Below are 25,839 nucleotides of genomic sequence, written 5' to 3'. Positions count from 1 at the left end.
AAGAAAGAGAATCTTTCAAAAGACATTTTTTCTCCTCTTCCTGTCACTTTGCTTTCTCTCCTTTCAATCTCGACTGCTTACACATCTCAACATTTAAATGAAGAAAAACATCTTGATTAGAAATACCATCCGTGTAAGCTTCCTCTATTTGTTACCTTCCGGTTTTTTGCAATTCTTAATGTGGTATTTATAGGATAGTTCGTCCTGATCATTAGATAAACATGGAATTCCATGTCAGGATTCCAAAAAGGTGCCCAAGTATAAAAGGTATGCAAGCACATAGAAATTCATTGAAACGGTATTTCACTAAAGTTTATTCAAAGCTGAAACTCCTGCAAATTACTTGGCATGATCTAAGAGAAAAACACTGATAGTCCAAAGAAAACTATTTAGAAAGAAGTCTTCCAGGCAAAGTGGAGGAAAGGAATGAAGATGCAAGCAGAAACAGAAGTAGCCTTGACATTTCCAATGAAAGCTATCCCAAGGAAGTAAGAAATTGCAGAATCATATGATAGAATGGCTTGGGTTGGAAGGGATCTAAAGATCATCTAGTTCCAATCTTCCTGGTATGGACAGGATTGGTAACCAATAAATCAGGCACTTTATTAGGTTGCCCAGCTCCCCATCCAACCTGACAAATTCTAACAATCTTCTATTTTGCTTGCGTTCTTTTTTCAAACATTAGTAGTTACATTTTTGGAGACACAAAAGAATCAAGTTCCACACAACACTGCATGTCTAACATGCTTCCATGCAGCAATATTTTAACACCTGACCATAAAGAAATACTGGGAATTCAAAAATATCAACAAAACAGTTTCTACTTCCCCTGGAATACACTGCCTAATTTCAGAGTGTGCATATACCCAGTTCAAGACTAAAACTGTCTAAAACTGAAGACAAGAAAGAAATTTACACAGCGAGTTCCTCTGGCAATTCATTTTAAGCTGTATTTTTTTGTGTGTGTAAAATAAAGTATGTTCCTAAGCCCAGAATCAGCATTAATTTAAATGTAATTATTTCTTTCTTCTATCCAAAAAGGATTCTACTATTCTAAGAAATGATTTATAATTTGTTTTCAACATGTTTTTTTGCGTGCTAGCAACATTCTTCTGTGCATTTATTTCAAGAAACATTCCTACCTTAGAATTCCCATACAGCAGACTAGAGGACAGCATTACTACAGAGAGTTAATACTATCTTAAACGTAAAAGTCATCTCCTTAAGATATACCATTACTATCTTTTTATAAGCATTTAGTTATGTAGTATGAAAACTACACTTACCTTAGGAAATTGCTTTACTGGAATCAAAACTTTCTGCCCCAATTTCATATTTTTATTGATGACCACATCAATATATTTTTCTTCCTCCTTTCCTTCTCCTTTCTGGTATTTTTCAATTTCTGTTAAAAGAAAAATGTTTGTTATTTTCTTAGCTTAATACTGCTATTTGAAAGCTAAGAATCTTCAAAAGCAATATAAATTAAAAATAATAACTTCACAAACAGTACTGTATAGCATGACACTATTATATATAATTCCCGTTGTATATAAAAAATGGAGTAAACCATGTTTTTCATTTATAGCGTTTTTAATACTTAGATTATTATCTTAAATTATCAGTGCAAGCATTTTAAATATATTTTTTTTACATAATATTTAGGATACCTTTACGAATCATATGGCTCAAGCAAGGAAAAAACTATTTTGTCTTAGATACTTTACTTTTTAATTTAAAAATATATCACATAATTTAATTATTATATGTTATTACATAAACATTTGTATATAAAGTTCTATAAAGTACGCAGTTGTAATGGTGGCTGTCTACTGCAAAAGTGTGGATTCAAGTTCTCAAAATTTCAGAATTGCAACTAAAGCACATTGGAATAACACTCATCTGAGATCTCTAGACACAACCCAAGATGACAATTAGGAATGAGATTTAAAAGTAATGAGAAGAAACTCAGGCCTCCTCTTCTGCAGACTGAACAACTCCATTTCCCTCACTGCTGCTCCTCCTAAGTTTGTTCTCTAGTTCCTTCATCTAACCTGAAGGTTTCTGAAAGAACAGACCTCCCTAACTACACTTTCAAATCTACTTGGCAAAACCCTAGAAAATTTAATCATACGAATCTAACAGTGTAAACATTTGGGAGGATCAATATTCTGTAAAGCAACCTTCTTCCAGTGCCCTTTTTGCTGCAGCACACTAATGAAAAACCCTGAATTTCAGTACACTGTCCTGCAAAATGGTAACAGAGAAATATTTCAACCACTGAATCTCAGCAACAACGGAAGTTTTGCAGATGCCACTTTATGAACTGGAGAATTACGAGCAATAAGATAGATGTAAAGTTAAATTGAAATTCACTCCCTGATGAAATCAAGACTGAAATTTTGCAGAGCATAATGTTCCAGCTCACAGAAAGCAGGTGAATGATGTGTTAAGAATTCTGAATTTCTGAATCCATGCATACCTGAAGTATGGTACTACTGCAGTACTCTGAAATATAAATGAGCTTCTTCCAACACCTCTGCTTCCTCATATAACAAAGACAACAAGGAGAAGGCTCTCATTTTTTCAGATAACAAGATCAGACACCCAAAGTTTTATGTTTTGGGAGTGCAAAGCAAACTATGACATCGATTTTTAGCACTACAGTTTGTATACGCCAAGTATGAATCCTCAAAACTCAGAACTATGAAACCAGAAGGATGAAGATCTTTAGCAAGATTTTATACCAATATTTACCACATAGTAAAATTGTAATAAAAAGAGTTCTATTCCTATGACTGAAGCAAATACAATCATATTGAAATTTAATAGGAGGACTAGAAGTTGTTTAGAAAAGCAGAATAACAATCGGACTGCATTCAAGACCCAAACACTACAAGACAGCACATTAATTTCATTTTGAAACAGATCAGCGCACAGAAGACTCCCAGTAGTAAGGTAGATATAAAATCTTTAGACATTTTCAGTAGCTGTAATTAATGATGAATTCAAGTCATCTTTCTAGAGTAACCTAAGCTCACGGAGAAGAAGCGCCTTTAAGACTCAAATTTGGATGTTCATTGTGTTTTTATCAATGGGTAGATACAGCTAAACATTCATTTTCTCCTGTTGAGAACGCAACGTTACAGTACGGTACATAGTGCAATCCTACCCTGTTCCCAGAAAAATTTTCATAGAAGTTGCATTTATAGATCTAAAAAATTCCAAATTAGAACTGTGAATTCGCAAATTAATCCTTGTTAAAGGATATTCATGGAAAATGCTAATAAGTGTGACACAACTGAATGTTTCAGGAACATTCAGAGGTCTCTCAGACTTACAAACATTTAAGTGGTACGAGTGAGGTCCTAAAAATGTCTCAGTAACATTCCTCAGATGACCAACTGCATAAATTCCTTCCAAGTTCAGTGCAATGTTACTTGCATTTCCTAAATCTTAGCTCATGTTATCATTGGAGTTTAGTATTAGAGGAACTTGTTGATGACAACCTCAATGCAATATTTACTCATTATTTTGATTTACTTAAGACAGTGAGATTCAAAAGGTCATAGGAACAGCATCATCTTCTTGCACTAATAATCACTCAACATGAAGCAGCCAATAAGTTTTGAAAAAAAAAAATACATTCATTTGACTGAAGAGCTGCCTTTGTACTTTAAATAAGCTATGTACTTTTATTGACCATGTTAAGAACAGCCATTTCCGTATTTACTTTAATTCCCACTGCTTAAAAAAACTTCCATTTGATTGAAGAAGCTACTGAAACTCATGAGATTGACAAACAATGTTAGGAAAATGGATTACATTTTCCCCTATTTTACTTCAAATTCAAATGAATTCTTTTCCTTCTGAGCAGCCATAAAGTGCACTGACATAGCATTATAAAACAAGAATTGACTCATATTATTTAAAATTTAATCAAAAACAGCCTAAGACTTCTTGAATGTTCACTGAACTACCAACAAAAGTTATCCTAAGAGCAAAAAATTTTATCACAGATTTGTTTTTCCTCTGATTTCATTATACTCAAAACTAAGATGAATACGAAATAAAACTAAGCATTAAAATTAAGCATTGAATCAGATTTGCACAAGTCACTTGTTCTTTATCATCCACATACATGAAGCTCTAGATAATTAGGGAAAAATCATGCCCAATCACATAGCAAATCCAATCAGATTTCCAAGGTCAAATGGACAGGAAGATTTACTTTTTCTTAATCCTTAGATTACATTCACTGCTGCTTAGCTATATGAAGTAATAACATCTCTGAGAACACAAATAGTAAATGAACATGTGATTAAAGCTTTTCCTAATACTAGATATTAAAATCCCATGTTCTCAGATCAAGGATATGACTAATACAATAGTAGAGGAATTTAGCTGATGAACAAAAAATTGCATGTTTTTTTTGTTGTTGCTATGTTGGTTTTTTCTTTACATTTAATCATAGCAGAGATCTAAGCAACAATTACTTCTCACTTAATTCACCAAACAACATTGCTAGATACATTAGATAATGACAAAGTAGGATTGCTTCCTGTTAATCTCAAGGTAGAAGTAATCTTCCTATAGAAGAACTACAAGCTAGTATTCCAGATCCCTCTGCTAAGCCAATCTAAGTACCTGCATTTAATGTAGAATGATGTGATAGTGCGTACTTGTCTCTTGTAAATCAACTTGTAAATCAATGCAAGACAAAATATAAAACTCAAAGAAAATAAGTGTGTATTGCATTTATACTTAATACAGTGTTAAAACAACAAAAACAACAAAGAGGATGGAGCCAGGCTCTCCTCAGCAGAGTCTAGCAAAAGGACATAAGGCAAGGAGCACAACTGGAAAACTGGAACTTCTCCTTGATCTTCAGAGAGCTGTGTGGATGACAGCACTGGCACAGATTGCCCAGAAAGGCTGCAAAGTCTCCTCTGAAATCTCTAAAAACTGTGGTCCTTGGTAACCTGCTCTGAGCGTCTCTGCTTGAGCAGAGATTGGACCAGATGGACCCAAAGGTCCCTTCCAACTTCGATCATTCAGAAAGTATCATCTTGTGAAAGAAAGACAGACAGAAGGACAGACAGAAAACAACCTCTGCTACTGACCAGATAAAATACTGATCTAGATGGATATGTGGCCTGACAGTACAGTCATTCCTTAAGCTATCATGTTGGGAAAATAAACAAACAAATAAATAAAATCAGTAAAAACAATAGTACTACACTGTGGCTCAGTAGGCTGCATTTTTATACAGATCTACATTAAAGAACATATATTAGTTTTCAGAAAAGCAAGCTTCCAAAGGAGAAAGAGTATTCTCAGTGGTAGCAGTATTTCAGAGTAGTTTAATGGAAAAAGAACAAGGACAATATTATCTGCCCTGTTTCAAACTTTCTACAACTCTTCCAGCACAGAACATCATTAACTACTTCTGAGGCAGCCTTTGGGATTAAAGGACTACATTTATGCCATATGTGAAGTTCTCCTGCATTCCATACTATTTTTCTTATTTGAAATTTTTCACTGTAACAAATCTACACTTGGATCTCAGGAGACTCCCATTCTAAGTTTACCAATTCTGAAAATACTGGCAAAGGCAAATTAGAGAACAAGAGTAATCAAGAAAATGAAAATAGCCTCACAGACTTGAAAATAATGGACAAATATTTGTGGTAATGATTACATCTAGATTCATTCTGAATGGTTATAAGAGACTTGAATGAAAAATACTATAAAATTGTAAATGTTCAATGCAGCTGCTCTATTACTGTACCCATCCACCTTCATTATTCCACAAATTCCACCCATATTCTTCAGTCACCATTTTAGTACTTTGAAAAAATGTAATTTTTAACACAAATTTAGCTTGATCAGTAGTCCATAATTTGTAATTGGTATAAAATGAAATATTTCAATCATGAACTACGCATAAGAAACTGGAATTTATTTTAACAAATGCGCATTATTACAATAGTTGAATTCAGAACAACTATATTCTCTATATCCATTACCTTTGTAGAAGCAATTGACAATGAATCTGATTTAAATGTACAATAAAATAAGCGGTTCATGCTAGAATGATGTCTGCAGCATTCAACATATTCAAATTAATAACATCCATGTTGAAGGACTTAAACCAATCTTGATAATAAATTGTGTTCAAAAGCATTTTAAGTTCTCTTACCCAATCTGAATACTACTGTCTGCATTGATCTGAAAATACATTTCAGTCACCAATATGACAAATTTGAGTAGGCTTTTTATTTAAGCAATTTAAAACTAATTGAACACCTATTACTTCACACCAAAAAATTTATTCAGACTTACTAACATTGAAACTGTTGCAGGAAAACTAGCAACTGAGATATTAGCAGATGTTCATTCAGTCTCAGCTCAGGAAAATAAGACATAAACATAGGCTCCAGCCCCAGATTCACTCACCACTTCACTAAAAATTATTATTTGTCTTATTGTGAGTAGAACTTTGGAGCTCATCTATAAAAAAAAAAGCGCAAAGAATTCCCAAATGATTCAGCTAATGTTGACAATTATCTTCAGAGAAAAAACTCATGCATAGTTAGTTCAAGAATCCACTAACTACAAAAAGATCATTTCCTTTGTTCCATGATTTCATAAAAAATTCCAAAGGCAACTGAAATATACATATACACCCTATGTAGATCACTTTGAAAGTAGCACCTCCTATTCCTTGGAAACCACAACAAAGAGCACAGTAACACTATTTATACAGCAAATTCTCAGCTACAAAACTCTATGCTAAAATGCAGTAACCGCCATTAGCTAAGCATTTTCACCTGCATACCACACTCACAAAAATCTGTGCCAGTGGAAGTGATTCACTGTTTCACAGCTGCTACAACAGCATCATCACTAAGAAAATCTTGCCCAAGCAGTCCACCTTTCAATCTGATAACATCCACTGCTTGGTCTACTGCTTGGTCTCCATAAACGCTTAGCAAGCATCAATGAATAGCAACGGGTGCAATTTTTTTTCCCCCATGGAGGAATGCAATGTCACATCATTACATCACACACACTTCTGTGTTAGACAGCATTTAGCCAGACTGTCCCTCTGCTGCCATCTGTCACACTGTAACAACATGTAACCAAATAGCCGTGGGAAGGTCCAATCTTTACTACCATACCATCAACATTTGTCTCTGAGGCTGTGGACCAACATGATAAACTAGGAGGTATTACTTTCAGAGCAGCCTTCATACATTTCACGAGCGGTGTCCCCCAGGGCTCAGAACTGGGGCTACTTCTATTTAACATCTTTATTAATGATCTTGATGAGGGAATTGACTGCACCCTCAGTAAGTTTGCAGATGACACCAAGTTGGGAGGGAGTGTTGATCTGCCACAGGGGACAAAGGTACTACTCAGGGACCTGGATAGACTGGATTGATGGGCTAAGGCAACTGTTAGAGTTTCAGTAGGGCCAAGTATCAGGTCCTGCATTTTGATCACAACAACCCCTGGCAACCCTACAGGCTTGGGGAAGAGTGGCTGGAAAGCTGCCTGATGGAAAGGGACCTTGGTGTACTGATGGACAGTCAGCTGAATATGAGCCAGCAGTGTGCCCAGGTGGCCAAGAAGACCAATGGTATCCTGGCTTGTATCAGGAATGGTAAGGTGAGCTGGACTAGGGAAGTCATCCTGCCCTGTACTCAGCCCTGGTGAGGCCTCACCTCGAGTACTGTGTTCAGTTTTGGGCACCTCAGTACAGAAAGGACATGGAGGTGCTGAAGCAGGTCCAAATAAGGGCAACAAGGCTTTTGAAGGACTGGGAGAATATGGCCTACGAGGAGAGAATGAAGAACTGGAGCTACTTAGTCTGGGGAAAAGGAGGCTAAGGGGAAACCTTATTGCTTTCTTCCAGGATCTTTCTTCCAGGTGCTTACAGCAAGAGTGGGGTTGGTCTCTTCTCACTGGTGACAGGACAAGGGGAAATGGCCTCAAGTTGTGCCAGGGGAGGTTTAGGTTGGATATCAGGAAACACTTCTTTACAGAAAGGTTTGTTAAGCACTGGAATAGGCTCCCCAGGGAGGTGTTTGAGTCACCATCCCTGGATGTGTTTAAAAACCGTTTGGATGTGGTGCTCAGAAACATGATTTAGCAGAGAGTTGTTAGAGTTAGGGTAAGTTAGGGTAGTATGGTTAGGTCATGGTTGGACACGATGATCTTTAAGGTCTTTTCCAATCTGAGCAATTCTATGATTCTATAAACAATATCTAATACCCTATAGAAGTTAAATGTACTATCCCATCACAAAAAAAAAAGATTTCATTTCCATATCTTGCCCTGCTCCAAATATGCCTCACGTTGCTTTCTAAATATTCAAAATAATATTGAGAAGGGGATTGGACACTTCTGAAGTTTCTTAAAGGCTCAAGTACCTTGTGATCCTGTCCTTCACAGAATCATAGAATCATTACGGTTGGAAAAGACCTCTAAGATTGTCTAGTCTAACCATTAACCCATGCCTGTGACTGCTCTGGACCATATCACTCAACATCTACCCTTCTCTTGAACACCTTCAGGGATGGTGACTCTACTACCTCCTCAGGCAGCTTGTTCCAATGACTCACCACTCTTTCTGAGAAGAAATTCACTGAATCACAGAATGGCCTGGGTTGAAAAGGACCACAATGATCATCTAGTTTCAAACCCCCTGCTGTGTGCAGGGTCACCAACCACCAGACCAGGCTGCCCAGAGCCACATCCAGCCTAGCCTTGAATGCCTCCAGGGATGGGGCATCCATAACCTCCTTGGACAAGCTGTTCCAGTGCGTCACCACCCTCTGATTGAAAAACTTCTTCCTAATATCCAACCTAAACCTCCTCTGTCTTAGTTTAAGACCCTGCACTTAGCCTTATTGAACCTCATTAGGTTTTCATGTGCCCACTTCTCCAGCCTGTCCAGGTCCCTCCCACATTCCTTCCAATGTATCGACCGCTCAGCTTGGTGTCATTTACTAACTTGCTGAAGGTGCACTCGATTCCATTGTCTGTCATTGATAAAGAGGCTGAAGAGCACCATTCCCAACACAAGCCCTTGGGAGACACTACTTCTGACCCACCTCCACCCAGACAGAGCTGTTAATTGTTATCCTTTGGCTGTGACCAGCAATCAAGTTGCCGTCTCACCAGATCTGAATACAGGGGAGCTATAACCTCTTTGCTCCTCCTGGCTACACTGTTTCTGATACAAGCCAGTATGCACTGAGCCTTGGCTACCTGGGCATGCTGCTAGCTCACCTTCAGCTGAACTTTGACCAATACCCCTGATGGTTTTTGTTCACATGGCTTTTTAGCCACTCTGCACCAAGCCTGTAGTTTTACATCTTGTTACAATCAAAATGCTGGGCTTGTTTGGTTTTGTTGAAGCTCATACAGTTGGCTTCAGCCCATCTTTCCAGCTTGTCTGCGTCCCTTTGTAGGGCCTTTCTGCCCTCATGCAGATCAACACTTTTCCCCCCAGCTTGGCAGACTTACTGAAAGTGCCCCTCAATTCAATCATCCGAACTATCAATAAAGATATTAAACAGGATGGGCTCCACTACTGACCCCTGGGGATCAGCACCCCTGATGAATCACAAGCTCATTCACTGTCACCCTCTGGGCCTAGGCATCTAGCCTGTTCTTTACCCAGCAAAGAGTGGACCTGTCTAAGCCACGGGCTGCCAGCTTCTCCCAGAGAATACTGGGGGAGATAGACTTCACCACAGTCTTAGCCACTATGTAGTCTACTCAAGCAGCCTCTCCCTCATCAACCAGTTGAGTCACCAGCCCAGAGGATATTAGGCATTCGGCTATTCAGACAGGACCTGCCTTTCATGAACCCAAGCTGGTAGGGCCTTATCTCATGGTTGTCCTGTGCATGCTGTGTGATCATGCTCAAGATCATCTGTAACTTCATAAGGTCTGTGCAAGCCCAACTCTCAAGCTTTTCCAGGCCCCTCTTCCCTCCAGTTCATCAGCCATACTACACTGGTGTTGCTGGCAAACTTGCTGAGGGAGCACTCAATCCCACTGCTAAGCTGCTGAAAAATACATTAAGTAATGCCACTTTCAGTACAGACCTCAGAAGAATGCCACTTCTCACTTGGACAGTGCTCACAACTATTGGATTCCAACCATCCAATCAATCTTAAGGGATGGAATGAACCTCCAGGGATTGTCACGTCCAACAGCCCTGCCAAAGCAGGTTCAGAGCAGAATGGCTCTCCAGTAAGTATCTAGATTGGTCTTGAAAACCTCCCGGGAAGGAGACTCCATGAACTCAGGGCAGATTGTTCCAGTGCTTTGTAACCCTCAGAGTAAATAAGTTCTTCCTTCTGTTTGTACAGAACTTGCTGTGTTCTCACTTTTGCTTGTTACCCCTTGTTCTATTCTGCACACCACTGAAAAGAGCCTAGCACAATCCTTTTGATTCCCACAGTATCAGCAACTATTGCAGGTTTCTCAGCATAAAGTCCAGATGGGTTTTAAATATCTCTGAAAAAGGAGCTGTGTCAGATAATAGTGAAGTACTAATCATATAATACCAAACAGACTTGATGTGGTCTCTGTCACTTCTGCAATCAGTAGCCCAGCATAAAACACTATGCTAAATGTGGTTGTACCACTGCTGAGTTAAAAAGGAAGGATCACTTCGCTCACTGTTGGGAGTGCCATTCTACTAAATTCTTCACAAATACACATTCAGTTCTTTCAATACATTCCAATGTCAGTAATTCTGCAAACCTACTTCCTGTATGATTGATTACCATTTTGTCACAGTGCATGGAGTTCTTCCTCCTATAGTACGGGGCTTGTACTTACCTTTAAATCTAATTAAATTATTGTCGCCTGTCAGGGTACATCTTGATGGCATCAGAGCTCTGGTATTTGAACCATATTTCCCAGTTTCTTATTGTGGCCATATTATTTCTTTTTTCTAACTTGAAGTTTTGCTTTGTTCCATCAGCCAAGGTATTAACGAAGATATTAAACTACTGACTTCTATAACCCATCACTAGTGATTAGAATTTATCAGAAGGGTATCTGACATATTGCTGAGTTAAGGATTACCAGCTTGAGGTTGTACCATAGCCTTCTGTCATTTGAGATGGAGGTTGCTGGCAAAGCTCTAGCATTTCTCAAAGCATCTTTTAAAGAGAAGAAGATGACACTTCATGTTCATTGCTGCATAAATCTTGCCTAATACTGGACTAATGGTTGTACAGGTATCTTCCAGGTATTAAATGTAGGTTGTTTAAAACTGTCAGAAGACTTCAGAGATCTTTGCCAGTGCTTTAAAAAGCTTTAAATACGAGATCTCTAATAGTGCTTCTGTGTGCTTTAGTCTTCAGTAAACAAGTGTTCTGTGGCTAAATGAGAACTATTTCAACTTAACATGCATACATCACAAATCAAAATATTGGTAAGAGCTGCACGTTGTATCCATTTTTTCAGATGAGGTTTATTTTAGGCTTTCCCTACTTGTGAATGGTGTCAAAGGAATCAGTAAAAAAACTTCATTCAATTGAAGTGCAATACACATTATGAGGAAGAAAGAATATGGGTCCTTGATGACTCACCAAAATGGCAAGTAAAATCTTGTCCAAGGGTTACCTGATCATGTTTGTGCATATAAATGGTAGAGTAGGAGAAGCTTTTTGTTATTATATATTAAGAGTCCTTACTTCATTATGTCAAAACACTATGCCCTAAGATTGTCTGTATGTCTGATCCCTTTACGAATTAAAATAAATATGAATTTACATTTGAAATCCACACGTGAAGTAGCTTTATACCTATCACAAATTGTCATGTTTACACACTCTGCTTTTGGAGGAATTAGACTGGGATGACTGTTTACATTACACAAATCTTCTAAACATAAAAATCACTTAATACCTCCAATTTTGTTTTTACTATGCTGTCCAGACAGTTCAAAGGGCTTCCAGAGGTTTTCCTTTTGCTAGTACTTACTCATGGACAATTTCTGTTATCATATGAAAGCATAAATGCATATATGTATATATTTGCTGAGGGAATTGTAGTTTGTTATACAGTAAATGTAATAGATCAACAAGGCAGCAAGGATCAGTTCACAGGCAACTTCAGGATGCTTTCACATAAAGATGGAGCTCTTGGAATGGATCCAGAGGAGGGCCACTAAGATGATCAGAGGACTGGAGCACCTCTTCTGTGAAGAAAAGTTGAGGGAACTGGGCTTGTTCAGCTTGGAAAAGAGAAGGCTCTGAGGAGATGTCATTGTGGCCTTCCAGTACCTAAAGGGAGGATACAAACAGGAAGAGGAACACCTGTGTACATGGGTGTATAGTGATAGAACAAGGGTGAAGAGTTTTAAACTGAGACAGGGGAGGTTTAAGTTGGATATTAGGAGGAAGTTTTTCACTCAGAGGGTGGTGAGACACTGGAACAGCTTGTCCAAGGAGGTTGTGGATGCCCCATCCCTGGAGACATTCAAGGCCAGGCTGAATGTGGCTCTGGGCAGCCTGGTCTGGTGGTTGGTGACCCTGCACACAGCAGGGGGTTTGAAACTAGATGATCACTGTGGTCCTTTTCAACCCAGGTCATTCTGTGATTCTATGGTAAGCAACACATTAAAATTTAGTGGAATAATTAATGTATCAAGTACACCTACATTCGAGGTGAAATGAAACCCAAGCTGGACTGGTTATATTGGCTTGAGATAAAGTGAGTAATGCCAGAAAATGCCAAAGCTACCATTGACCACAGAGCCACTTGCTCTGCCTACATAAACCCACAGATTCACAGATTGCTCCATCACTTCTGTCTGCCAAGGAACAATATGAAAAGCACAAACACCAAGAACCTGCGGCATCACTACTTGGTGATTCAATTACATTTACATTTCTTCAGAATTAGAACAGGAAACACTGATGTTCTCATTTCAAAAGTAAGTTATTTCTAGATGTGAGAAGAGAAAGAATCTACAAAAAACAAGCGCTTCTATTCAGGAAATGCAGGGTCTGGCCTCTCAGGATGAACATTAGCTGAGAAGAAACTCAGTATGCTATGTTTCACTGATAAGAAGGGAAACGAAAGTTTAAGGGTGCATGTGAAAAGAAAATATCAAAGCAATCATAATGTGCATTAGTCCTACAAATGCATCTGTAAATCATGGATCTTGTATTGAGATACACATTAATGTATCGATCATGCTGAGTTTCACACCTCACTTACCTTAATTCACTGACAGTATTTTAGAACAAGTGCAGGAACAGCTGATCTAGTTAAAAAACAATAACTAAAATGCTTGAATGTGCTGCTTAATATAAAGCTAGAAAATAAAGGTTCTTAAATGAACTGAATAAGATCAGACTGCCCATTAACAAAAAAACTAGAAAGAACATTTAACCAAGGAAAGTTTTATTTCTCATCAAGCCATGAGCAGAAGTAATCACAAACATTTCCACCAGATCCCTGTCATGAGGGTTTAAAGACTGAACAGTCAGCATTTCAGAGAAAAATAAACGTTAGACTCTGGATATAGATATAAACAAAACTACATTCTCAGAATTATTTTTATTATAGCATCCATTTCTGAAGCTGAAAACCTGAACAGGTTATTATTCCTATTTACAATAACTCAAAAATATGAACACTAAATTCTTAGTAAGAGCAGTGACAGAAAAAGCTTTTTCCCATTAATTTCATATAGCTTCCATTTTACCCTGGTATAATAACTCTATTGGCAGTAGCCCTTGACAAGAAGCAAGGGATTAACTATGTAGCTGGCCAGAAGCATCTATTCTCTTTAATCTATTTTTCTGAAGGGGCCATCTGCTCTTATTTCTTCATTTCATGTACTAGCTTGAAATTGCATTCACTATTCTGTTAGTATTTCAATTAGTTGCATGTAAAAGTTTCTACCATGTCAGGATAGCTGTCTTGAGGATGAAATGCTCTAAGGTAAAAAAAGGGGAAAAGGGGTTATTAGCAAAAGCTGATTGACTGTAATTTATACAATTCAAATAGCTAATTAGTCATCACTGGAGTGAAGGGAAAATAACCCTCTCTAGCATTTGTTTTATTACAACACAGCCTGACATCCAATACCGACAAGTGCTTACAGCCAAGTTACAAGGTGCTGAACTTGAACAGAGAAAGATCACAGTTTCTCTCTCACAGTTTCGTATCAGATGATTACTCAAGGATTTCAAACCTGCTTTGGTAACAGCACCAAAAACTTCCAAATGATGTGCCAAAACCACTTCATGAAAATGCTGACAAGCTACTGCCACATGATTAGCACTATTTGCATGGACTTATGAATAATGAATGAGTGAACTTCCAAAGTATTTACTCACTGCAAACTACAGGTTTGCACTCTATCTAGATATCATTAATAGCCTTCTAGCCAAGACAGCCAGCCAGTGGAAGCTCTGGTCATTGCCTTGAGCACACAAGCAACAGGAAACAACATTCTCAGGACTACTAGTTACTTAAGTACAATAAATAATGTTAACAATGCTGAGCATATCCACTGAAGTTTAGAGAAACAATGATTTACTTGTTGAGAGCAGATCATATCAATTTCTATCAGACACGTTATTTTATTAATAACTGAACTAACTCATCTCAACCTGCTACTTGCCACTTATGTGATAATGAAATGCACATCAGCGTTTAATTAACCTTATGCAGAACTATGAACTATTATTTTGTGTTCCAAACAAGGTCTGTTATTTCAGATGTGTAAATTTTTAAGCACAATCTATGAACATAAGATTTATAAATAATGATAGTTGCCCTGGACTCTCCATTTAATCAGTGATAATTACATGATATTCTAAGAGCTTACAGTTAAAAGGTTTGGTGAAGTGTTGCTCTTAAATCTCAATTTAACACTTACCAAATTGGCCTGAGCCTTGCTAGTTAAAACATACATCAGGAGAACAGCACAGGTCAAAGCTATTTCAGTTCCTATCCACAATTTGTTGTATTTAGAAACCCTGAATCCCAAGTAAAATACCTCTATTATAACTACAATAAGCAGTCTATGTGTAAGCCTATGCTTGTGATCAAACAGTGAGCAACAAAGCAACAAAAGAAAAAATCTATGGGACAGAGGAGCAGTGTGATGCAAAGACCACTTTCTGCAGGCCATTTAGAGCCTTCGTACCCTGACCAACAACTTTTCACACTTACATAGTTAAATTGAGTCATTTTAACAAAATGATTATCTAACTAATGAAGTCTCTGTTAACCATACACTGCCTTTCTTCAGGAGGGACCCACATTTCCAGGAACAGACAGTATATTCAGCTACAAAAGTCACTATGACAGATGAACACTGATATCATACAGCACCCAGGTTCAGCTTTCTGCTTTCTTTCAATAGGACCAACATCACTTTCCCAGTTATGTTCCCTCACAGCATCAGTAGACAATCGTTAGGCTAAATGCCGGCTCCCCCTGCTGACACACTGACAGTACGAGTCACAGCACAGCTGTCAAGCTCAAGATACAGGCTGCATTTCAAGAGATCATAGAATAGCTCAGGTTGGTGAAGATCATCAAATCCAACCTGACCGTACTACCCTACTCTAACAACCCACTGCGAAATCATGGCCCTGAGCACCACATCTGAACATCAAAATATTGAGGAGAGAAAAGACTGAAATTAACAACTGCATGATAGTGCTAATACTTGGTGATCAACTGACAACAATACTGTTTCTTGATAAAGACACCAAAAAAGTTACCTATTTTCAAAACTATTAAGATACTCTTCAGTTATCCTGCAGCAGATTCTACTGTGGAACACTTCTTTCCTTACTTCAGAGGAACATTTCATAATTACCTGAGAACCCCAAATTCAAAGAAAAAAGTTAAGACTGGAAGAAGTTTCAGAAATACATTTATTCCCTCAAGCATTTACTGTACCGATGAAATTCCTGATACAAGCTTCACATGGACTTAAAAGGTTTCTGTGAAGTCTTCAAGACAGGCTGCAGTAAAAACACATTTCAAAAACACAAACATTAAGTTTTAATAATATTTTTTATTAAAATATTAAACTTAATAAGTTTTAATAAATCCTCTGTTGCACGCTTTTATATAGTAGGCTAATAGAAGCTTTAGTCTTTTTTTCCAACCACGGTGTAATAAATGTACATTAAGCAAAAAGAATCTTTAAAAGAACTTGGTGTTGTACAAGATGGACAGGATCACAGTAATTCTTTTCAGACTTAAAGTCCAAGTGTTAAGGACCACATTTTACCTTCCAGTCTCTGTCTAGGATGTTATTAGGATAGCACTAGAAAATACTGACTAGAGCAAGAGGTATCATTGCAATTGCAACTTATCTGCTGCAGATCCTCCACTGAAAGTGAAGCAAATTAGATTCTCTAACAACAGGATCTAAAGAGATGAACTGAGTCAAATGATTCATAAAAAAACTTTTTCTTTGAGAAACCTCTGCAACCCCCACAGAAAGTTTGTGAAATCCTTGTAAGACACAGAATTCAGTTCTGATAATTCTCTTGAAACCAAGGCAGGCTGGAAGTAGGCATGAAACTATCAATTAATACAGCGAAAAACCATTCTAGCTTTCTGAGTTTTTTTAACTGTAATAGAGTGAGATTGGAAGAGACCTTAAAGATCATCTAGTTCCAACCCCCCCCATCACGTGGACAGAGTTGAAAATAATAATAATGTTTAGTTATGTTTCATATGAAATGATTTCAAAATGATCATGACTGTTCACTTAAGCAAAATGAGCCAAACTTTCCCCTACTTCTGTGCATACGTATCTATCCCAGTGGAGATTCCTGGTGTAGAGAAGAAAGCTTGAGTTACATTATGTTTAGAAACTGATCTCATCTGTAGTGACAAAAAAATCAGGGGAAAAGACCAAAACATGCTTGCAGAAGCCCTGAGGGTGCAGAGGGCTGACAAGTCCTCCTGTCACCCTCGGAGGAAAGTAATCAAAAAGCCATTAACAAAAATTCCTTTGGTTTCTGTATTTTATTTTTTGTAAGTAATAAAACTACTATCCCAAAACAGGAGAAAAATAAAGCTGAAAATACTAAGCATCTGCTTTCAAAAGAACTTGCTTTCAAGAGTACAGTTACTGTTCCTGGATCACATCTGATCAGAAGCACTTCACTACAAATGCATTTACACCGAGCAGTCAATGAATGCAGCTAAATGTTCAGTGTCAGAGCAACAACAGCAATTTTGATTTCATTCTAGATCTGTCTAGTACATGGAACGGAATCTTCCCCTACTGATTATTCCTATTGTACAGCCCAAAATGGATTGACAAAATTGAAGAAAATTACTAAACCCTCGAAGGATTTGAATTTCTAGTTTCCACTATCACTACACTATACCAGGATCAGCACAGCAGAACTTTCAATATGAAAGAAAATTTGTTAAGTGCAAGAGCAATAGGTTTACTGAAACGATTTCTAGTTCTTTCATGTGCATCTTGATATTGACAGTTACCAATACTAACCCTAAAAAAAAACTAGTCAAGATTGAATGTCCAGAAATGCATGAATTTTGACAAAGATCTTAAGGAACCATTTATTTTAGTATCTTATTAAATAACTAGGCACTCAAAATATTGTGCTTTAGTTTTCACTTTATTTTTTGCTTCACATTTCACAATTCTGAAGGGCCTTTTTGCAGGTTTACCTCTGTGGTGGCACCTATGCACGCAAACCACAAGTTAATGATTATTTTCACAAACATATCGGATCAACAAGAAGCTTATAGGCCTTTTATCAAGGTTGTAATATTTTTTTCCATTGATTTTTCTATGATCTTCTTGAAGACGAAGACAATTCTGTATCTAGAATTCATGTCAGAAGACAATGAAATTCTAGTCCATATGACCTCATTTTAAAGACATGATTATGTACTTGGAACTTCTGCTCAGCTAAAGCATCTAACTAAGGTCATTCTCAACTACAATCGCCGTTACTCAACACCCAAGTTGCAGAATACTCTGAATCAGAATCCTTGAAGTTGGAAGGGACCTTTAAAGGTCCTCTAATCTAACTCCCCTACATGGAACAGGGGCATCCACAGCTACATCAGAGTGTCAAGAGCCTGGTCCCACCTGACCCTGAATGTCTCCAGGCACTTACCACATTTCAGGCAACTCGTTCCAATGCCTCACCACCATCACTGTAAAGACTTTTTCCTTTATATCCAGCCTAAATCTCCCTTCAAATTTAATGCAGTTTCCCCTTGTTGTAACACAACAAAGCCTGCTCAAGAGTCTGTCTCCTTTCCTGTAGCTCCCCTTTATATATTAAAAACTACAAAGAATGATGAGGTTTCTCATCAAGAGGAAACAATCCTATTTCCCTCAGCCACTCCTCAAATCTTGCTTTCCAGTCCCTTTCATCAGCTTTGTCCCTCTTATCTGCAAACACTCATTAAGTTCATTCTTTTTGTAGTGAGGGGCCTCAAAATTGAAAACAGTATTTCAAGTTTCTTCTTATTAGTGCCACATACAATGAGACAACCCCTTCCCTAGTGCTGACTACGCTATTTCTAATAGAGGCCAGAACACATTTTGCCTTCTTGGCCACCTGGGCACACTACTGGCTCATGTTCAGCCAGCTGTTGCCTCTAGATCTTTTTTTATTTGCAAGCTTCCAGCCACTCTTCCCCAAGCCTGTATCACTGCATGGGGTTGTTCTGACATGAGAGAAGAACCCAACCTTTAACCTTGTTGAACATCACACAGTTGGACTCTGTCCAGTGATCCAACAAAACCCAGATTCCTCCACAAATCCTTCCTAACCTCAAGCAAATACAGTCCTGCTCAAGCAGATCAGTTCCCTACTTTATCAAAGTACACCATTTGCCTAGCGCATCTATCCTTAATTTTATATCACTATTAATAACAAACATTAAGCTCAGCTAAGAACAGCCAGCCCATTTACCGTAAGCTATTAGTTACATCAGTTACCAGCTAATCCATTTAAGCATGCTTTTTACTGAAATTGCTTAGTATTAATTAGAAGTCACACACAGTACCACACTTTACAAAGATTGTTCAACTCTGAACTTTGATACCTCACTCTCCTGAAGAAGGAAGGAGATCACTTTGTTTCTTAATTATACCTCAATTTGAAATCAGAGAGAACTCAATAGCCACAAATATCACATACACGGATTATTATAAGTACATGCAAGTAGAGTAGAGCAAGCCATGGGCCAGAGGAGCAGTCATTCAGTGTTGTGACTTCTCTGATTTCTTCAGTAAATAAGTGCTCAGAAGGTTACCGTTTTAATTTGCATGGATGGTGTCGAAAAGGATTGAAAGTGACAAACCATGTCAGCTTAAATTTGAAACCTTTAAATTTGATCTCTCTCATTGACTGCCAAAGTAAGTGTGCAAGTAAATTAGAAGTCAGCTTTGGTCTCAATGTGATCATGGGTGAGCAGCTGCAGGCTAGAGTCACGCTTCATAGCAGATGAGTCCAGGGTGAAGTATGTATGATTATCTTTAGCTGCATTTCCCAGCTTCACTGTTAACATGACTGGAATACCTGATAAATCAATTCCCCCGCCGTTTAGGAGACTAAGACTCAAACCTAATTGTTAACAAGCTACAACTTTCCCAGGGCAGTTTCACTGCAGAAAAAGCAATGAGCCAACCACAACAAATGTCTGCTTCTGAAGTGTTATAGAGAAGGTATAGACCGGATGAAAGAAGAGACAATCTGATGGCTTCTTCAAGTTCCTACTACTTTTTAAGCTATGTTAAAAGAACCAGAACCTAAGCCAGCCTTGCTTGGTTTTATGGGGTTGCCATCAAGCCATACCCATCCGTATTTCTGACACAAACTTCTCTTGCATTGCACCTGCCAAGTAACCCTTGTAAGCTTTCACATACTATTGCTTTGAAGTTTGATTCTTAGAACATAACAGAGTTTCTGCTTTCTAGTTAACCTCCAGGAATGACAACTTCAATGGCCTTGGTCTGAAAAAATCTTTCAGTCTGAAGCATGTACTACAAAATTAACTCATTCAGGATTACTCGAACATACAGAATCCAATCAGCTTTTTTCATTGGCTTTACAAAAATGCCTATAGCCTCTAAAGAGCATTTTGCCAGCCTACAAGAGCTGAATACTGAAAAGGGGAGTTACTTCCTTGCTTGTGGAAGATGCAATGAGAAACAAATTGAGGATGTGCAACACCATTGAGGGACTGGGAACTGAAGTTACCACATCTGTCCGTCCCATGCCATGTTTGTGCTCAAAGCAGGAGGATGATTCACCACAAAATAGATTATTTATATCACAAAGTTAGTGTATCAGTTCACTAAAAAGTGTGCTTGATGACAAATTTAATTCTTCACACATCTATTCATTGAAAAAATTAAAGGAAATCCTTAGTAAGCACCCAGAAACTCACATCCCTGAGTTAGTGTAATAAATTGAGTTCCTGCTTTAACAATTTTTACATTGCAGGCACAGAATAGCTATAAACATAAGGCAGGTTAATATTCTCTACAATGCAGGAAGCCAGTACACTTCTCACACAGTCTATCCTCCTTGGCTTTTAGGAAAGTACTGGTTTTAAGAGATGGCAATTTGATCACTAACTCATGAAGCTTTGGACAGAAGTCAGCAAACCTGTGCTGATCACAGACAGTCACATGGCTCAGTACAGTGATCCAGCATCCAGCTAGCACACACAGCCATCTACTGATCAGAAGGCTTGTTATTCCTGTATATCTTGCTCTTGAGAGGAGTTTAAAGGTAGCCTTGCCAACTGAAGCAATATAGCTAAAATAAGTCTCAATATAGCTAAAATAAGATCTTAAGGAAAAATTCCTTAAGACAAGCCTACGTGGAAGTAAAAGCTGCATTTCAGACAAGACACTGGGACTCATTACCTCTTAACATAAGGATTTCAGCTGCCCTGACTTTAATTACTGTCTTCCCTCAACCTACATAGCTAACATTATATAAAACAAGCACCAAACATCAGTTTTAATGTCATCTTATTAAAAAACGCGCCCTGTATCAACATGTTTTCAGTGAGCTTCTGGTAGCATGCAGTCTCAGATCCCTTACCCAACATTCACAGAATTCACACTTGCCAGATCAGCACAGATCTATAGGATGACAAATAAAGCAACTTTTTTCTTCTTTTACATTCTTAAAGTACCATTAGTGAAGTTTTTCAAGTGTAGTGTTGATTGTAGTATGTACAAACACATGCAAGGTTAATAGCTTTCAAAAACATTGCAAAGTGTATCTACACAATGATAAAGAACTGGTTTTACTTCAGAAGTATCACTTTTACATTCAAAACATACTTTCCAGTTTTTGCATATAAAATAGAGTAGCTGACAGTAATTTGGAAAAAATACAAAGACACACAGTACCTATACCAGATTTTTGCTCTTTCACAGAACTATATCTTTCCCTTTCATCTTTACTTACAGAAGTTGTAAGATAGTAACCAAGCAATATTCTAGTTCCCATTGCCTGATATCAGCTGCAAATTAATCTTATTATGATGGACACAATTATGAGCAACATGCCTGCTTCCAACATATAGCATGCTTAAAGGTTAACAAAAATCATTTTTAAAGAGTCTTAATGTTCAAGCATACAAGTAAATCTTATTCAAAGTAGAAAAAATAGAAAAGATTCCTACTACACTAAAATTTAAGTAGCAGTTAAAGATACCAATATTCTTTAAAGAAAAAAATCTTTAATAGGTTTTACATCCCAAAAAAGACAGCCACCGAATTCCTGAGCAGTGTTCAACACCAATAAAAAAAATATTGCAACAGCACTGCAATATACCACGAAGGATAAATGAAAAATACTACCTCCAAGTTTAATACTTTCAAAATGCTGAAAATTTTTATTAGGGCAAGAGGAGATAGACACCTTAATTCTGAGAGACCAACAACACTGCCTGTAGAAGTATTCTGGCAGCACCCTAGTCATCTCTGTATTGTTTTTCAAGTGACTCCTCTGAAACAAAGCATGTCAAGCTCTTTGTATCATTTGCAATTACGTAATTTGTATGTATCCAAATTACAGTTTGTAATTATAAGCATAACATGCAAATGTGTCCACTTCTGTGCAAAAGCTGTAATTAACTGATTTTTGGAAGTCTGTACACAGACCACTTTTCCCTAGCCTAGAAGCTGAGTTTCAGCATGGGTAGCTATTTCAGCTATTTTGCTCTTTTGTCAGTGCTGAAGCAACTGAAATGAGGGTGCAGCATTTCAGGAAGATTCGCAAGTTCTACCACAGAATTCTTATACATTGATCCTAAGTTTATGAAGAAAGTTGGCTTATTTACAGTATTTCAGTTAAAGTAAATGCAAATCCTAAATGTAATGCTCTTAAGACATCAAAACACCATTACGTAATTAAGCTAGTTATTTTAAGCACTTAAAGATGTTCTGACACAGCTCAGCTAAGCTGAACTCTGAAACACGTTTCATTCTAAACAGAGAAACTAAGCAACTTCAGCTTCAAAAGAAATAGACAAGACACTTCATTTGCCTTACTGTTCTATCGCAGAAAGAACTCACTGGACCTGGCATATGACGAACGAGCAAAAATAACACACTTTGCCACTAATGACTGCATTCACTTAAATGTGAATATCAACTGAAATAAATGAACCAGCCACTGATAAAAGTTCTGTTAAACATCTTTTCTCAAAATAGTGAGTTTCTCAATTCTATTAGACATCCAACTCACCTCACTTGGTTCCTCAACTGTACTACTGCTTTAAAGGGTTTTAGATAGCAGCTACACATTTTAAGCTGCAGTTATTTAAGCTACAGTTAATTGGTTGATAGTTGTCTTGCTTCATTTACCTGACACATGAACACTTCAATCAGATTTAATGCAAGACTTCTAGTGTAAGCAAAAAATCCAATGAGACTAGAATAAAGAGGTTAGAACCACAACCATCCACTTTTCCTATGGAATACATCGCTTGCTCTGGGAGCTACAAGTACACAAGTAGGTACCAAGTATTATACAACGAAAGCAGGTAGATGTTTCTGCCTCTTAACTGCCCATTTGAATGAGAACTACAAAAACTATCAGTCTACAAAAATGATGATTCTACAGTAATAACTGGAGAACTGTATGTACTTCTATAAGTAGTATTTGAAATAATTTACATACTTCCACAACTTACATCTGGTTGTATGAATCGTGCAAAGGTTCTGTCAACACTAACTTATAGTAACTTCACTAACTTGCAGCCTTAAATTCTGAGCCATTGAGCTTAGCTTTTAGCATTTCTTTAATAGAAAGTAGGCAAATAGAGAGTTGTGTTAACAAAGAGCTTTCTCTCACTATCAGTGGCACTCCTACAAATTCAAAATTGGAATAAATAGGCAGAATGTCAACAGCCCAAGGGCAGGCAGCTGCAAGTCACACAGTACATGCATTCCACAGCTGAAACTAACAGTAACTCCAGAACATTTTGGACAGCAGTTAAGTCTCCATCCAATTTAGAGATTGGCATTTGCAGTCCATTACACACCAAGCAGCATGTCAATGCACTGAAGAAGCCGCACTGATTTAGCCCTATCCCTGTAGCATGCAGTACATCATACAGCTTGGAGTCACTTCAACTGAAGCAAAAAAAAAAACACTTAGCTGCTATTGAGTTACACTGGAAGACCGGTTCCTAACTTGTTTCACCCCACCATCCCAAATACTCGGAGGCTTATCTACAGAGCAGGACTTGTAAATTTGGAGATGTGTAACAGGCAGGTGATTTACACGAAGCCACACAGCTTAAGTCACATGGCTTTTCTACTCAGCATCATCGAAACAAAGAGCCAGCACGATCGGACACGTCAAAGGCAGAGCGATCATCCTGACTGTCTGGAGCTGCGCATTTGAAAAAGAGCGTGTTCGCTGTTTTGGGAAAAAGCAACCAAACGCGTTGTTTGCTCCCTAATACAGGAGTTATAGAGGCACCAGATCCGAGACAAAGATGCAGGCTCCGGCCAACAGTCACGCATCTACAACCAGCAAGCTATTACACCGGAGCACCTCGGGGTAAGAGAGGGAAACACTTAAGGGTTTAACCGCCCCAGAACTTCAACCCATGCTACACAACAACTCAACTTGAAATACTCTCTAAATTAAACAACGGAAGATTATCTTAAACCACCCTAGACCAGAGCAGGACTGCAGGAAACCACCCTCAGTCTCCTTCGAGCAGGACGGGGCTCAGGAGCCGGGCAGCACCTCAGCAACAGCCACAGGATAGAGAACAAACCCACGCCGTGCGGCCTCCGCGCCCCTCCGCGCCGGGCGTCTCCGCGGAAACTTCCAGCAGCGCGGAAGGATGGAAAGAAGGGGCCGCCGCCAGCCGCCCGCCGCACCCCTCACCTTGGTTGACCAGCCGCAGGGTGTGCGTGAAGGACGGGTCCAGCGAGTCCTTCTCCGCCATCAGCTCGGGCAGGTATCTCTCGTCCATAACGGCGATAGCGGTCCGGGGCGGCAACGGAGCGCCCGCAGGGGAGGAGAAGGCGCGGGGCTGAGTGCCGGGCGGCGGTAAATCCTTGGAGGCAGCGCTTCCCCCCGGCCGCCTCCCGCCTGGGGCTGCGGGGACGCATCCAGAGGGAAGCGCCGCGAGCTCCCGGCCGAGAGGGGTAGGGAAGGGGACAGCCCCCCGGGCGCGGGACGTGAAGAAATCCCTCAGTGGACGCGCACGGGGCGGAGGAGAAAGGATAAAAAACGGGCTCCGAGAGCCGCCGAGCCCAGCCGGGACGCGCCCCTTCCGCGTACACGCGCGCGCCGAAGAAAAGCGTGTTAAAAAAGAAAAAGCGACACCGAACGCAAACAACAAACGCACGCACTCCACGACGCCGCACCGACTGAGTGAACAAATCCCGCTGCTCCAGGTTTAAATACCCCCGGGCAGGCCACGCCCCCCACAGCCCTAAGCCACGCCCCGAACGCGCAGAGCCACTCCCCGAGGCGTTGCTCCGCCACCGCCCTATGGGCGGTGCTGCGTCAGCCCCCTTCCGTGTCGCCCCGCCTATCTCTGTGACGGCTCCCATTGGGTACATCGGTTTGTCAGTCAAGGCGCGGCCACAGATTGCGATTGGTGGATACTCCGAAGCCCCGCCCCCATCTTTTCCCCCCTGAGAGCGCTAGGCGGGCTGTGGAGGCGGCTTCTCACGGGGCGGGGTGGGGTCACTCCGAAAAAAAGGCGAGAATTTTGCTTTTCAAATGAGAACCAAAACCACGATTTTAACTTTTTCTTCCCCCAGATAGTGGTCATTCGGTTCATGCAGTCACAAAGCCCATGGGAAGCGAGGACATGCATTCTCTGTAACACAGCATAAAAGTACCAAATCACTGAAGACAAAATCACGATGCTGAATTTCGAAATCACTTTCACCCGATTAGCTGCAGTGAAAAGACCACTGAAAGCGTTTTGTCTCTGTGATGATAATAATGTCACGCTGGCTTTTGTATTTCATGCAAAATAGATTTGCGGTGCGTTTTAGTCATACCCTGCAAGATGGGGGGAGAAAGCACTGAAAAAACGTGAGAGAAATCACTCTGAGTTAGAAGCAGAGGTTAAGGCTCCTTCCTGAAAGACGAGCGCTCTTTCACCCTTAACTGAAGATACCTTGCTTCTTGTTATATTTTATGGACTGGAGTACCTCATAAAACAATGTTTGCAGTGCTACAGTATAACATCTGCTTGATTTACATTCTCTTTCCGACCCTTCCAAAATAAATCTGACCCAGCAGTAACAAGAACCAGAAA

The 25,839-nt window shown here is 39.1% G+C and overlaps 1 protein-coding gene across 1 annotated transcript; it reads right to left on the bottom strand.

Moving 5' to 3' along the window:
• Positions 1 to 1,288: 1,288 nt before the first annotated feature.
• LOC104910469 lies at positions 1,289 to 25,144 on the bottom strand. The gene is made up of 2 exons (XM_031552937.1): positions 24,447 to 25,144; positions 1,289 to 1,405 (listed from the first exon to the last, which is right to left on the bottom strand). Exons 1-2 carry the CDS (start codon positions 25,127 to 25,129, stop codon positions 1,399 to 1,401), a joined length of 690 nt encoding a protein of 229 aa, XP_031408797.1. The 5' UTR covers positions 25,130 to 25,144; the 3' UTR covers positions 1,289 to 1,398.
• Positions 25,145 to 25,839: the final 695 nt, after the last annotated feature.

This window comes from Meleagris gallopavo, chromosome 3 (genome assembly GCF_000146605.3).
Source record: "Meleagris gallopavo isolate NT-WF06-2002-E0010 breed Aviagen turkey brand Nicholas breeding stock chromosome 3, Turkey_5.1, whole genome shotgun sequence".
NCBI classification, from domain to species: Eukaryota; Metazoa; Chordata; class Aves; order Galliformes; family Phasianidae; genus Meleagris; species Meleagris gallopavo.
The sequence above is the reverse complement of the archived record's forward strand: the minus strand, read 5'-3'. Positions and strand labels throughout refer to the sequence as shown.